Genomic DNA, 16,163 nt, shown 5'->3' with positions numbered 1-16,163 from the left:
ATACTAGGCCTAAACTTAAGCTGTTTCCAAAATCTACCATAGCTGTGAGCTTATGATCATGGTACCATGGTATCCTCTATATCAAAGCCTGGATTTGCCTCGAAGCTTTTAAACCCTCGCCATGTAATAAAGTAATGTGCAGGTGAATTCTGTGGATCAGGCCATCAAAGGGTGTGAAACACCTGAGCTTAAAAGCTAGCCGCTGGTGAAGGTGCTGTAGTGGAAAGTGCACATTAGCTTGGGCTTAATGCACTGTGCTTTAATGTCAACTATGCATGCAACGTACAGGCATTTGAAAGGTGGGATGGGCACGCTCATGTAAAAAGGTCTGTGTTTGCACATACTGTACGCTGTGAAAAAACCTTGCTGATCAACCCGCTTCACCAGCATGACTAAGCTAGTTTATAGGCAAGGCAAAACTAGTTGACCAGTTTGACGAGCATGACTAAGCTGGTCGACCAGCATGACCATTGCACTGGAATGAGTGGATCAGACACGGCAGTGCTGCTGGAGTTTTTAAACACCTCAGCATCACTGCTGGACTGAGAACAGTCCACCAACCAGATATATCTAGCCAACAGTGTCCTGTGAGCACTGATGATGGACTAGAGGATGACCGACTTGCTTGTAGCATGGCATTTGGTGGAAGGGGTGTTTACCACAGGGTGCGACTGCAGTGATTTTCAAAATTCCCATTCACTCCGGTCAGAGAGTAATAGGGCATGACGAAGGCTAAAGAAGCAGGCTGTTATTCTTCAGTGGTCTGTTAGTGTAAGGCAACTGTTGCCCTTTTGCAGTAGTTTTAGTAGTGGCACTAAGCTACTCAGCGGAGTATACACAGCAGTATACTCACCGTGTGATTAGAGCTTGGACACTTTTTCAGCCCAAATCCTCTGGCAACTCCTTCAGTCATTAAAGTGCTCTCAAACGAAACTGATCCATTCGAGTGAATAGTGCTATTGTGTGAGGAAAGGGCTTTTATTCTGGTGCAGCCTGACTCCCTCCAATTACAGAAAGTCTGATTCTCTCCCTCTCTGAGTGCCCCCCTCCACACACACCTCCCTCTCTTTCTTTCTACAGCTCATAAGTTTACATCATCATACATTGCGCTATTAGTGCTGCTAGCACTAGGCATGTGGCAGGCAGGACACAAAGATGGAGAGTATCTACAGTTATAAACTGTACCATTATACTGAATAGTTGTTTTGATCTTGTGCCAATACTGAGTGAATACTAACTGTAATAGACTGGTGGGCTCATTGAAACATGACTAAACTGTCTGGTAAATCTGTGCTGACACAGCTAACACAGTGCTAACATTTCACACACTGTAATCATATCAAAGCCCCTTTTAAACATCAAACATTTACACACATCTTTCATAGCTACAGTAAGAGTGGCTGAAACTACCTCCATCATGTTTGGAAGCAGTGTTTTAGCCTGGCTAGCTCTTACTGTGAGTCGTTGACCTGCTTCAAAACTCCCTGAATTCCCTGCTGAAAAAGAAAAGCCTGGCCAGCTCAAGCTGGTTGACCAGCTCACTTCTTGACCAGCATAGGGTATAGGGTTTTTGTTCAAGTTGGGAGGTTTAGCTGGTCTTTTCAAGCAAGATCAACCCAACTAAGCTAGACCATCAGTATGACCAAGCTTGACCATTCCCTGCTGAAAAAGAACAGCCTGGCCAGCTCAAGCTGGTTGACCAGCTCAGCTCTTGACCAGAATAGGGTATGTTTTTGCTCGAGTTGGGTGGTTTATCTGGTCATCAGCTGGTTGACCATCATGACCAAGCTGGTTGACCAGAATGTTGAGCATAAACAAGCTCGTCGACCAGCATGACCATCAAAATCAAGCATGACCATCTAAGTCATGTTAGTCAAGCTGATCGACCAGCTTCTCCAGCAAGCTGGTTTATCGGCAAGGCCAAACTAGTTGACCAGTTTGACTAAAATGACTAAGCTCGTCAACCAGCATGACCATAGCTTAGCTACTAAGTCCATCATTTGTTCACTTAAAACAGTAGTTTCCAACTCATTTCCCCCATTAGTAGCTCCAAAAGCGAGCATCTACAAAATGGCAGATCTTGTGGGGTGTTCCTGGTTTGCAGTGGTCAGTACCTACCACTGGTGCTCCAAGAAAACACAGCATTTATTGATGGGATTCATGGAGGTCCAATCTCGCATCCTACAGGCTACAAAGGCCCCTGTAGTAGCTTGTGTTAGAAAAATGATCTTGATAAGGTCAGAAATGTCATATAATCAAATGTCTCTAAAGAACAACTAAGATGTGGACACATTATGTTAGGTCTCCGAGTCCCAGGGCCAACTCTTAAACTCTATTGTGATGCATGCTAGCCACTGGGGGTCAGCTGGAGAGTGACCTGCTGGAGTTAAAGCTGATTTGCATTTCATTTCCTTTCCTTTTCCTTTCCTCTAGTCTTCTGACCTTTTGAAGTTTCTGGTATTCTTTTGAAAGCCCACTCTCTCTCCCATCCCAAATCCATTCTCTCTCTGTCCCTCTCCCTGCGCCTCTCCCTTTCCCAGCTCTTTGTCAGATGTGCCCTCTTTAGCTCTCGCCTGTCTCCAGCTCTATTCATCCTGGATCTCACCCTTCCCCCACCACTTCCCACTGGCTTCTCTTCAAAAGCACCATACTGCACCAGTCACCCAAACATTTAGGCTGACTGCAGTAGAGCATACTGAAGGTAGAAGTGTAAATATGGTTTCTCAGGTTCTCTTCAGGTTCCGGGTGTACGCACTCTGATAGCTCTATATGGTTCAGAGGCTAGGACACTGATATCTCTGTCTCTGGGCCGTCCTGCAGGTGTGCTGTCGCCAGCAAGGCACACAAAGAGTTTATCTCGGGTAGAGAAGTGCTGCACACCACCAGTGCTGAATGAGTCCACTGAACAAGCAAGCCTTGAGGAACAGCATGTGCACTCGTTTCTATAACAGGACAAGCCTTAAAATTAAAACTACTGACAGCTGACGAGAATAACATTAATTATGTGCTTCTAAAAGCACCTGTTAAGGGGTATGCAGTGGTCAGTACCTACCAAAAGTGCCCCAAGGAAGAACAACCGGTGAACAGCAACAGGGACATGAGCACTCAAGGCTTCCTGATGCAATCCATGGAGGCCTCACCTCACAACTTACAGGACCTCAAGCTGCTGCTAACATTTAGCCTTGGTGCTACAGACCACAGGACACTTTCAGAGGTAAGTATCTGAGCCTCTTTGAGAAGTTTGCACATCTCCAAGCCAGCAGGCAGGTCCTGTGGGGTGTTCCTGGTATGCTGTGGTCAGTATCGGAAGTGCTCCAAGGAAGGACAGAGACAAGAGCACCCAAGGCTCACAGATTCAATCCATGGAGGCCTCACCTCACAACCTACAGGACCTAAAGCCTTGAAGCCTCTGTGCTAGATTCCACAGAGGTCTTGTGGAGGCTATTGCTCAATGGATCAGAGCTTCTTTTGGTTTTTTTTGAGGCATAAATAAGGTGTTTATAATTTCGTACATATCTTAAAACACACACATGCATACACACTAACACACAGACAGACAGAGAGAGAGAGAGAGAGAGAGAGAGCTTACGTAAGACTGGAATCACCAGCCATGTCCCAAAAAAAATGGTAATGAGAAGTAGACTGGTGTCCAGAAATTTGCTCATCTGCGTCAGTGTGCCAGCACTCCAATAATGCGCCTTTGACCATCTCCCTGTCGCCACTGAGAGCCTAATGATTTAAGTATCTCATCATAATCAGGGCAAACAAAGCTGACATGGACGACTGGGAACTCACTCTTTAACCCTTAGCAGCTGGAAGGCTGTACAGCGTTGTAATAATTCTAGATTGTGCAATCTTTAGAATTACTTAACACTCCTATGAATGATATATTCTTATATACTCTTAATCACTTAGTAATAATTAATCAGCTATGATCGGCAGAGTGATTGGCAGTGGCATCACCACGGATGTGTCAGAATCGGTGCTGGTAAAAAAAAAGGTATGTAAAATTCTAGCTAGTTATTAACCCTTTCACAGGTGAGTTCTGGCTTTCCGTAACAGTCGGTCCAGAGGGAGTTCTTCAGCTGTACGATGTGGAGAATCAACAGGCAAGAATGTGGTGGTATTTTTATTATTATAGCACTTTTCTCACATCTTTTAATAAAGTAGTGACATTTTATGACTTCGGTTCATGTCTCCACCTGATGTCAAAATTTTAAAACACAATTTTTAAGTAATAAACAGCACAAAATGTTAGCTGTACGCTCATCACGCACCCTGCAGTGCTATTTTAAGGTGGAATTTCAGCTTCATGCTAGCTGCTAATGCTAGCTGTATACTAGCTATGTAACTGTGGTGCCATTATAAGGTGGAATTTCACTTACGCACTCTTACACTTACCATTTTTGTCATTTTGGGAAGTCTTGGCCTAATGGTTAGAGTAGTGGGCTTCAGACCGGAAGGTCACTAGTGTGTGTGTGTGTGTGCATGAGTTCACTACCACGGATGGGACGAATACTTGCACCTTTACCTTTAGATTCTGCATCCTGCATCACGCATACATAGTCCAAATCGTATTGTCTGCTCAAATCCAGTAGTGTAACTTTAAACCTGTATGTTTAAGCCCCGCCTTCTCACCACCACTATTACATCTACATGCAGCCATTGGTCAAACTGCTTCCCACCACAGCCAAAAAATGTAAATAAACACAAATCCGTTTGACTTTACCAGAAGAATTTATTAATATTTTTTTATTCATATGACATGAAAATAAAAAGCCTCTTATGTAAAAAGGTGGTTCAACATTAATTCATTAATTAATTAATGAATTAACTAATTTGCTTTTTTTACATACTTGACTCACATCTGGAGTTGCACGGCTGCAAAAACCAAGAGTCAAGATTCTTGTCTCTGCCTCTCACCGTGTCCAACTGGTGGATTTGTGTGTCCGTCACCTGCCTCTCATCTGTAATTGGTGGATTCGTGTGTCTGCCTATGGGTTTGTGTGAAACTGGCCAATGAACTCTCAGATACTTGTCTTCTATCATGTATATACTATATGAAGAAATAGGATGAAGAAAATATGAAGAGTTTCTCTTCACACAGTGCTGTAAGTCACGTGGGGTCTCATTACAGTGCGAGAAAGACGTATAAATACCCTTAGACTCCAGAGGGTTAAGACAAGGAGCTTATTTAGCAATTTAGGCTATTAAGGCTATTCATTAACATAGTGAGCTGTTCGTGGTTCAGGTGGAAGTTTCAGGGAACAGATTATTATCACTGTCGCATGATTTTAGCAGTATTTAGCTCCTTTCTACCTTCACATATAAACACTGCCACGGTCCTACAACTTAGGCCTACCCAAAGCCCCATGGCCACAACATCCTACCCATGAAGGACGCCTCTACATCTCCCCAGCGTCCTCTTTTCTTTCTTTTTTTTTTTTTATCAAAAAAGGTCACCTTAAATTTATATGGACAGGTTTAGGTATGCTACATGCTACAAATTCTATTTGTGTATAGGCCGATAGGCCGGGTTTCCTCCTATCTAAAATGTTGTAATGCAACCTTGGGTCTTGCTATATAAATGTAATGTATGTAAATAAGGCATAGTATTACTTTTATTATTGTTTTGATTGATTTAGACTATTTGATTATTGATTGATTTAGAGTATATTTTAAAAGTCTTGCTACTAAAATACCAAACCAGCTACAACATACAAATACATACCTTAGACTAGCTATGTGCTGCAAGCTACACAGGCTGTACACGGGAAAATGCATGCTCGTTTTGTTCCCTCATTTGGGATCATATTGTAGACTTGCCCACATTAAATATGCCCAGATAATTGGAGAATGGCCACCTACAGCAACGTTTGCCGTATTCGTTTGCCTCCATACTTTAGACCTTGTCTGAAACATCGTTATTGCTGGCCTAACTTACCACTGCTTCCGTCTCAGCTTCTCAGCTTCAGTGCACCTCACAGTGAACCGCCAGTGCATTCTGTCCCGTGGATTTTCTTAAGCAAGCATATCACATGTTTAGCCCCTCTAGAGTAGGAAAAATATATTTATTGATTCCTATTATTTATAAATCTTCGTTAGCATGTAATCCTTGTGCATTTTCATGTGCTGTTCAATAAATTCATCTTAAAACAGTCAAATCAAACGGAAATCTTGAATAATGGTTGATTAGCTGTATGATCCAAGTAATTTATGGAGCACATTAATTAGAAAACCACAGCACTCACCCACACTAGGTGTTGGGCAATTGCAGGTTGCTATAATTGGGTAGCGACAGCATTGCATGCTGTGCTTTATTCAAATTGGAAGATTTAGGTACTTTTCCATGGGTATTTTAATTTTTTGCACTGCTACCTGACGTTTCAGAGAGCACTGCAACAACAAAAGCAGCCAGTACATCAAGCTAAAGTATAACTGAGCTTAGAATTAGTATAACTGTGCATTTTGTACCGCTGCTGCATGAGTAACCGTTCATTAATTCCTTTTGTACTGAGTCCATAAAAGACAAGAAGCTGTAGTGTAGTGCTGTGGTGACGCTGTTTTCTCAGTTCTTCTTCAAGTACATGGCCGGCTGGGCTATGTGTATTTGGAGGGAACGGGAGCTCTTTGTGAATCATACTATATCTACGAAATATCCTTGTGCAAATCTGACGAATGATGATGAATGTATGATATATTATTGGTGTGTGTTTGTGTGAGTGTTCCTTTCTTGGAACAGTGTTTACATTCTGAATGTGTGAATATGGGAAACCAGGTAGGTACTTTCCCATCATTGCGTTTAGCTGTACGAATGCCTTGCGTCAGCATGCATTTTTCCAAACAGCCTGTGTATGTTGGGGGCACATAGCCAGTCTAACGCATGGCCTTTTATGACTTTGGAGATTGTTATTTATATAAATTTGAACCTTGAGGTCAAAAGTGAGAAAGATTGTCGAGAATTGCATCTGCTGGACAACATTTGCCGTGCAAACTGAGCAGTGGACACCGACCAGGCAGCCAGTAGCCATCAGTCAGCTAGACATTTGAAAGTGACAGCCATGTCCTGTTAGGGCAGGAGGGTGGTTCAGTGTAGATTAGCTGACGTTAGCTAGCGAGCCAGACTAACCTGCTCCACTTGCTGCTGAATGTGAAATATGAAATATGTTCTGGGTTAAGCCAAAAAGCTCAGGGCGTCTTAATGCTTGTTGATGCCGCTGGCTTTCGCTAACCAAACAGTCTAGGTCTGCTTGTCAAGACCCAAGGTCACACACTTGCGGCCGTATCTACACTGGCTAAACATGCTAACTCAATGCTAGTGTTAGCCTGCTGGCCAGCAAGCAGTAGGGAGGTTGAGTTAGCAGGCAAGGACAGAAACCCCACCACCATGGACTTGGCATAGTGTTTCAGCTTTGGCTGCTTGTTGAATGAAGCACAGTAAGGGACAGCCAATCATAACAGAGCTTATTTACATATTAAAGGGACAGTCCCAAAAATAGCCTGTTTAATTCTAGGTTGGTAAATAGTGTTTGACTGTTTGTGACAGTTTATCTTTATTTAATCCCAGAAATGCTTGGGTAAACCTCATCCCTCATCCAGGAAACGAATGACAAACACCAGATATTTCCAGACAAACAAGAAGAATCACTTTTATTTGATATGTTTTTAAAATATATTCATTTGTTGCGCATTAAAGTCAAATCTTGTGATACATAGTATAGGATTCTGCAGCCAAGAATTACTCTTAAAACACTTCATAACACCCTTGTAAAATATCCCTGGTTTCCTAGTGCTGCTCCTTAAAGCAGGCGACTCATATACTGGCACTTAACTGGCTTCAGCTTAGCTGTACGCTCCTGACCACTCCTATATGTAACTGGCACAGTTTCACACAACACCTCAACGCCTCATATTAATTCACACATTAGAATAATAACCATGATTTCAACAGGGTATGATGTAAAACAGCCCATAACATGATATCCTATGTAATGGTACAGAGTATTTGAGTGCTGTAGGTCTGCATAGCAAAAGTGTGGCACAGCAATGTCCCAGTAAAAGCACACACACACACACACATGAGAGAGAAAGGATAATTAATATAATGGAGTGGTTTGGTTTAGGGGCTTAATATTAGGTGCTCTGTTATGTATATTGTGCACAATAATCAAACCTAGATGAGAAGAGGCGTGGTGCGTCGTGGTTTATCCAGGGTGGACATGAGGACGTGAAAGCTAAAGGCTTTCTCACACACACACACAGGCACGTAAATATGCTATGGGCAAAATGAGGTCTGCTAAAACAGAAGAAAAAAAAAAAACACAACTAAAATGAAAAGAAATGAAAAAATTAATTAAATGGAACAAAAATAAAAGAAAAAAATGAAATTAAATTAAATTAAAAATAATAAAATATATAAAGAAAAGAAAATAAATAAAATGCTATTAAATAAAAATAAAAGAAAATGTCATTAAAAATGTCACTGATTTTAAACGGAGGACGGTGTTAAGGCACTGGACTGCGGTTTATTTGAAGGAGCAGCAGACTTTGCGTCCCTTGAGGGGCTGCGGGGGTCTGTAGTTATCCACCATACAGCGAGGGCTCTCTCCATCAGCGCTGAACAGCAAACTACGGAATTTAGCCATCTAGAGAGTGAAAGAAAGAAAGAGACAGAGTCAGAGAGTGTGTTTGTAAATTTGCATGGGAGGTTGCAGCGGCCAACTGAACCCTATACTTAACTCTGTGTCCATTTTAGTGCATTTTATTAAAACAGGGTGTTGTATCACTGACCAACCAGCGACAATGAGGCTGCTTAGCCTGTACTCTGAATTAACACCAACAGTGTCATAAAAGGTGCCAGGCTCTGTTTCTGTTTCAGTGTTTGTGGCCAGATCTTTAACCATAACCTATCAACAGATCAGCATGACAGACTGTCACTTCATGTAGTTTACATCGTGTGAAAACACAGTCGGCTGAGTTCACACCCTCGGTTCTGACTTCCTTTGTATGCAGTGGTGGTTAAGGTCGGGCATCTGACAGATATATATATATATACCAGATCACTGATTCTAGTGGTTGGGACCCAATCATGACCATCAGCTTGGTCTGCCATTCACACAGGAAACTTTTTTTTATTAGCTGAGTGAGTTTATACTGTCTGAATGTAGTCCTACAGGATATCGCCCTGTTTTTATAACATATGTCAAAATGTTTGTGGACACCCCTTCTAGTTAATGCATTTATGTTCGTTAAGTTGCATCCCTTGCTGCGCAACAAATGCACACACAATACACAACTTGTTTAGTCCCTGTAGAGAAGTACTGCAAATAGAATAGCACCCTCAGATTATCATGAACCTGTTGGCACCATGCACTAATGCCAGGTGTGGGCTAGAGGGGTATAAAGGCCGCCAGCATTGAGCTCTGAAGCAGTGGAACTGTATTCTCTGGAATGATGGATGGTTTGTGCTCCATCCAAAACTTTTGGGATGAGTTGGGGAGTTAGGGATGAGGTGCGGTGGCGATCATCCAACATCCTGACCTCACTAACGCTCTTGCATTTCAACAAAAAAGCGAACTTTATATGTGTGTCTACATTTGTATTACACTGTATTTTTTTGACCCAGATGCTGCAAACGGACACTAGCAACAAACTCAACATAAAAATAAACTAAAATAAGCTTCATCCCTCTCCACAATATCCTTCAGCCTATGCAAGACGACAGGTGGGTGTGACCACGGCATCGTAAATGATACCGGTTTCCAGGCCGACGTTAGTTTTAAGGGGAATGTAGATAATGTAATCTCGCTAAACAGGAGGCTATGAAAAATGGGCCCTCCCAGTGCTGACGTAAACTTTGTACACCAAGGCCATACTGTGTGGCCGGCCTGTGTAAATATTAACTTATTAACTAATTAAGTTTATTTTGTACAATGATTAACTTATCATCATTAACGTCACACCAGCAAATAGTTCACCTGTCGAGCGAAGGTCACTTACAGCCTTACAGTCCAAGATATCCGATACTATGTGGATCTATGTGTGTGTGTATATATATATATATATATAATACATAAAATAGGTTATGTCATGTACATATAGCATGTACACACTATATTTTCACTGTATACATATACTGTTCAATATGCATAAAGACTAAAATGCTATATACGTATAGTCTTGTTGATAAAGTAGCGTACCTGAGCAGGGCTGACACTGATCGGATCCCTCAGAACAATCCAAGTGACACTTTCGTGCAGAGGGGGCGTGGTCAGAGAGCCTTCATAAGTCCAGAAATGCAGAGTGGGAGGCAACAGGGTCTTAGGATCGAAGTTAGAGAATGTGGTTTGCTTTCCCTGTGAGAGACAGCACGAAACAGGGTCAATACATTAAGCCAAAGAGAAGACAGAATAATCACAAAATCACAAGATAACCTCACCTTTGACTTGATGGAATCAAGGGCATCCAGAACTTTCTGTAGGCTGGGATTGGCACCCCCAATCTGAGAGCAAAAAAGAATGGGAAAAACCCACATCACATTCATCTCAATGCGTTAAATTTGAACGTAGTGTCTAAGGAGTGAATTTAGCTAAACCACTGACCTTCAGGAAAACCCCAACAACAGCCAGACCATCAGGCTTGCTGACAGCCTCCCCAAAGTTTGGGTACTTGGTGTTCCAGTGCACCAGGTGGAGCTGAAATGAAAGGAAAACATCTCATCGACCTGATAGAAATGAGAAGACGATTCAGCAACTGGTGAACAAACAGCCAGGGGATGGGAATGTGTCACGAAAATGCCCCAAAAGACCATTTTTCAGAGATTACGCAACACCTGCACAATGTAAGTGGAGCCTGTATGGTTAGCCCACCAGAGTACCACCAGGGTCAGCGATGGGATCATCTGGGTTGTACACTGCACATAGGGCCGAGATGTGACTCATGTGAGATAAGGGTGGGTTTATTATGATGGGCCCATTTGGGAAGCCCAGCTGGGTCCCAGTAGTGCCCACATGTAACCCACCTAGCCCACTAGTCAGTGGATTCAGCTACATGCATTAATGAACTATCCTGAATGTCAAATTTGCAAAGTGGTGATACCAACTCAAGTCGGATGCTTTCACTAGACAGTGCTATAAATAGATAATTACTTGATGTTAATTATTAACGTTGTATTTAACATTTAATAGTGTCTTGTTGTTCCTGTGCTGGAAATTCTGCATAAATTATCTACAGATGTGTTTTAGTGGCTGGCTTGTGTTTTCTGAATCCACAATGCACATTTTTAGTATTACTGAATTAATAAGTAAATGAAAGGCAATTAACAAATAGTACCATTTTAAATGTAGTCTATGCCAGTTTCAAACTCAAATCCACTCTGAAAAGCAAAAACAGAATGTATCGGAGACCACCTAGACAACCCACCGCCATGGTGCCATAGCTTTTTTATTTTTTTGTGCGCTCATCTCACGCTAGCTTGCAAACCTATACCCCTGAAGCATATTGTTTCCTACCCAGTGAGCCAAAGAAGGGCTCCAAGAAACACTCAGATGTGAGTGTTAAAAAACACCTGTCCCATATTAAACGTTGTTACTGTAGAGTGGTGTTTTGTAAATGACCCATATGAGTCATTATGTTAATGAGAATATGGGAATATTATTATAAACAATATATAAAATATATAAATATTTAAAATAGAAATATATAACATTTTGAAATGACTTTTTCATAATAATAAATAAATAAATCCACACAAAATATGAGTATTTAAAAAAAATAACATTTTATTAAAATAAATTCAAAAAATAAAAAATATAAATATAATTCTATTTAAATATATATTTTTTTATTATTATATTTTGTGTGGATTTATGTGCATTTCATTTTCATAATATGTTTTTACACAACCATTTACCAACCTCTCTTAATTCCCTAGAATTAAGGCTGTTCCTGCCTTGTTAACCTTAAGACTAATATATGTAACTGTACTCTGTTCTGATTGGCTGTCCTGTCCTGTATAGGCCTCAGTCGAAAAGCACTCTGGGCTGTCTGTCTAGAAATCTGTAAATATGATGCTTATTGTGACATTATAAAGCAATGCGTGATGCTGATGTTTGATCTTTACCTCACAGGGAAACTTGGTGCCCCCGATAGTGTGCTCGGACCCTCTGTCATCAGCACCGCCCCAGTGGAAGTGGAACTGCTTGAGTCGGTATGTTCCAGTCACGGGACCCCCGGATAGAGCTGCAAACACACACAAACTCCAGTTATGTAGTCATGTCATTGTCGTAAAGTCGTAATCTGGCAGGGTGGGAAGCTGGGAGATCTTATTTGCTTAGTGGGAGCGAGTTAGCATGAGGTAATTTCCATAATGCTAACTGCGTCCTGCTTGCTTTTATTTATTTTTAGCTACAATGACATTTTGGATGACATAATGCTGTAAATATGCACCACAAAAAGCCCATTTATTCAAATAAATATTTCATTCATATAATTTAATAGTAATGCTAAGCATTCTGGAGGTTCTAGATACATCACCGGATGCTAATGGTTGTAGGTGTTTTATTTGCTTTCACTACTAATGGTTCATTCTGAAGGCTTAGCTCTAACAGTCATATTGAACCCTGGAAAAAACATGTGGTTCCACCGCAGAACCGCAAAAAACACAGCAGGTCTGCTCACACATTTTCTACAGAGCAAGCATCTGCAGAACGTCCACAACCCTGCAGCTACAGTTCATCAGCTAGAATGCTACTGAAATGCTGTTCCCTGTATAGCCTCCCGTCACCATTCATGCTACTTCCCAACACCTACTACACATGGCCTCTTTAAGCTGTTCACATTCTCAGCCTGCTCCTCTAATTGACAGTCTGGGCCGAGCACCAAACAGGCTAACTCCATTCTCAGACTCATAATAGAATATATTAGGACTGAAGGGTACACAGCGCATCGCTGAGGGGCCGAGGGCCGAAACCAAGGGGGAAAGTGTTGCCGCTGTTGTTTCACCAGCAGTAAAAGGAAATCCGAGCGAGCAGATCTAACTCACTCTCACTACGATGAACAGCAGAGCGCAAAAATAGTCAGGGAAGATTAAACAGCAGTCATGTCAGAACTTTACAAGAGCCCTGTCCCTGAACCCGGAGCATAGTGGCTTCTATACTGCTGCACCCCAGTGGTGCAATGGAAGCTCAGCCTGAGCAGCTCAGCCCAACAAGCCAAATATCTGCATTTGTATTCCTGCAGAGCACCTATTATCTCCTCTGTTCCTCTGCATGCTGTTTCAGTGAGATTATGATTATGTAAAGCCGCAGATAAGAACCTGTCCCACAGTCAGCAAAACTACATTTACTCTCGCAGGGAGGCTTTTTAAGGAGTCTGTCAGGTCCTACGTGTTCATAGGCGATAATGGCTAAACTCGCCTCCCATGTTGCCAGGTTGCTTGCGGCCCTAGCACTTGGTCAGACACTCTAGAACCACCAGACATGCACAATCAGACAGTGTTTTTATTCTGGCTATATGCAGAGGCTGAACGGGCTGACGATAATGATAAATGCACTAACTTGATCTGTCGTCGTCGTCAGCGAAGTCCACTTGGAAGGAATGGCCATTGTTGAGAATGCCCTTGGAGGTGCTGGGGTCATACTTCAGCTTAAGCTGCCTGAGCTTGGAGTCGAACTGCGCTTGACTCGGGATGATATCAACAGGAGACTGCCTGGGTCCGTTGGCCACAGGGAAGTTCTCGCACCAATGGGAAGGACCTGTAACAAATGAAAAATATGATAGTAATATTATAATAATATGATATACTGTCAGAGATTTTTTTGTATATCTTTATTTATGTTTTTTTTTTTACATTTTAAATAGAAATATTATTAATAAACTATTTAACACATAAAATAGTAGAGATGAAAAAAATAAGAATAATTTTTTATATATATATATATATATATATATATATATATATATATGTGTGTGTGTGTGTGTGTGTAAAAAATATGTAAAAATTGCCCCTTTATAAAGGAATTTGGTGAAATACATTAAGTAAAATGTAATATTTAAATTTAATATTTCTTCTCATGCAATAATTCTTCCAGCCCCCCTGCAAACTAGGCCACTGCAGAAGTTAACTGTGCAGTCAGAGCCACTGTATTGCACTGCAAAACCCCCACATGCACAAATCCCACTGGTTTAAGACTAATTTGATCTCTAAACCAGCAGGGACTAATCTTACCATCTTGCTCTCCGTAGCCCCAAGCGTGAGCCATGCTCTCCTGCTGTAGATAGTTGCTGTATTCCTTTTCAGAGGCTGCAGCACAGATGCTGAGGACCAGTCCACTGCCACCGTGCCTCCTAACAAGTGGCAGCCTTTATATAGGCGCGTGCTGACCGCGCTATCTCAACATCAGTGGGTTTGGCAACGCAGGCTGGGCATCAGTGCACTCACTGCCCCCCTCCCGCGTGGGGCGGTTTCTATCGCCACCTTGGTGCCAAAGCCATGGCTGTGCACTGACCACCAGGATGCGCGAGCAAGACCGAGATGGTAAAATGAGCCCCTGCTAGACAGTCACGGCACACGTCCTCCGGCTGCCCGCTCTGGAATGATGAGTGCCTCGACCTCTCGCGCTCCGTTGTGCATTCTGATGCCCGCGTCACGCGCCAATGAATGGTCAACAACCGAACAGAACCGACATGACAGCGACCCGGTCCAGTGTGTCCAGGTGCAGGGCCGCAGCCTTCACGCGCATTAATGCATATTTTCAAGGGGCTCGTGCCAGCGCGCCCAAAGGGCCGGGAGACTGACTGGTAGTGCAGCAGCGAGATTTTCCCGTGCACCCGTTTTCCGGCAGCTCCCGCCCTCCTGTGCTAGGATTGGTGAATTGCATCCATGCACCTGCGGTGGGATAGGCTGCTGGTGTCCAGCCCCCTGCACTGGGATTGGCTAGTAGTGTCCAGCCTCTGTTCTAGGGTGGGGAAATAATTCATGCTGCTCTTGAGTGGGAACCGGTGGCCCTGCTGCTAGCAAATCCCAGCGCAGTGGGCGTGGCTTGACGGAATTCGGGTGCGAAACAAAGCCTGGTGTTCTGGGGGAGAACATACCCTACATCTATCAGCATGACCAGCTTGACCAAGCTGGTTTAGCTGGTTATACTGGTTGAGGAGTTTGGTAATGCTGGTCAAATTGGTGGACCAGGATGGTGAGGTTGGTCAGTCTGTTCAAGCAATGTGGACATGCTGGTCATGCTGTTTAACAAGCTTGATCATACTGGCTGAATAGCTTAGTCAGGTTTGTCCAGCTGGTGAAATAGCCTGGTCTAGCTGACCCCACAGATGGGTCAGGTTGGTTGTCATACTGGTCAACAAGCTGGTCATACTGGTTGTCTAGCTTGGTCAGGTTTGTCAAGTTGGTGAACCAGCCTGGTCTAGCTGACCCCACAAATGGGTCAGGTTGGTCGTCATACTGGTCAACAAGCTGGTCATACTGGTTGTCTAGCTTGGTCAGGTTTGTCCAGCTGGTGAACCAGCCTGGTCTAGCTGACCCCACAGATGGGTCAGGTTGGTTGTCATACTGGTCAACAAGCTGGTCATACTGGTTGTCTAGCTTGGTCAGGTTTGTCAAGCTGGTGAACCAGCCTGGTCTAGCTGACCCCACATCCACAGAGGGGTCAGGTTGGTCATACTGGTTGACAAGCTTAGTCAGCTATGTCCAGCTGGTGAACTAGCCTGGTCCAGCTGGCCCCACAGAGGAGTCAGGTTGGTCATCATACTGGTCAACAAGCTGGTCATACTGGTTGTCTAGCTTAGTCAGGCTTGTCAAGCTGGTGATCCACTTAGTCCAGCTGACCCCACATCCACAGAGGGATCAGGTTGGTCGTACTGGTCAGCAAGTCTGGTTCTACTGGTTTTCTAGCTAAGTCAGGTTTGTCAAGCTGGTGAATCAGCCTGGTCCAGCTGACCCCACATACTGGTCAACAAGCCTGGTCATACTGATTGACTTAGTCAGGTTGGTCATGCTGGTAGACCAGCTAAGCCTTCAGGTCAGGGATGCGGTGGGTCCGGAGTCTAGGGGCCAATTTTTTTTTTAACGTGAAGGTGCTTTTGGTGCTTTGGTGCTGCCATCATGTGGCTGAACGATGGAATAACACTCACTCAAGAATAATTAGAGAGCT

General features: G+C 43.1%; 1 protein-coding gene across 1 annotated transcript; it reads right to left on the bottom strand.

Moving 5' to 3' along the window:
- Nucleotides 1–7,623: 7,623 nt before the first annotated feature.
- On the bottom strand, nucleotides 7,624–14,811 carry cahz (carbonic anhydrase). The gene is made up of 7 exons (XM_072669364.1): nucleotides 14,228–14,811; nucleotides 13,557–13,754; nucleotides 12,122–12,240; nucleotides 10,602–10,694; nucleotides 10,439–10,501; nucleotides 10,200–10,355; nucleotides 7,624–8,645 (listed from the first exon to the last, which is right to left on the bottom strand). The coding sequence occupies exons 1-7, from the start codon at nucleotides 14,259–14,261 to the stop codon at nucleotides 8,526–8,528; spliced, it is 783 nt and encodes a 260-aa protein (XP_072525465.1). The 5' UTR covers nucleotides 14,262–14,811; the 3' UTR covers nucleotides 7,624–8,525.
- Nucleotides 14,812–16,163: the final 1,352 nt, after the last annotated feature.

The sequence above is a fragment of the Salminus brasiliensis genome, chromosome 23, assembly GCF_030463535.1.
Source record: "Salminus brasiliensis chromosome 23, fSalBra1.hap2, whole genome shotgun sequence".
NCBI lineage: Eukaryota > Metazoa > Chordata > Actinopteri > Characiformes > Bryconidae > Salminus > Salminus brasiliensis.
The sequence above is the reverse complement of the archived record's forward strand: the minus strand, read 5'-3'. Positions and strand labels throughout refer to the sequence as shown.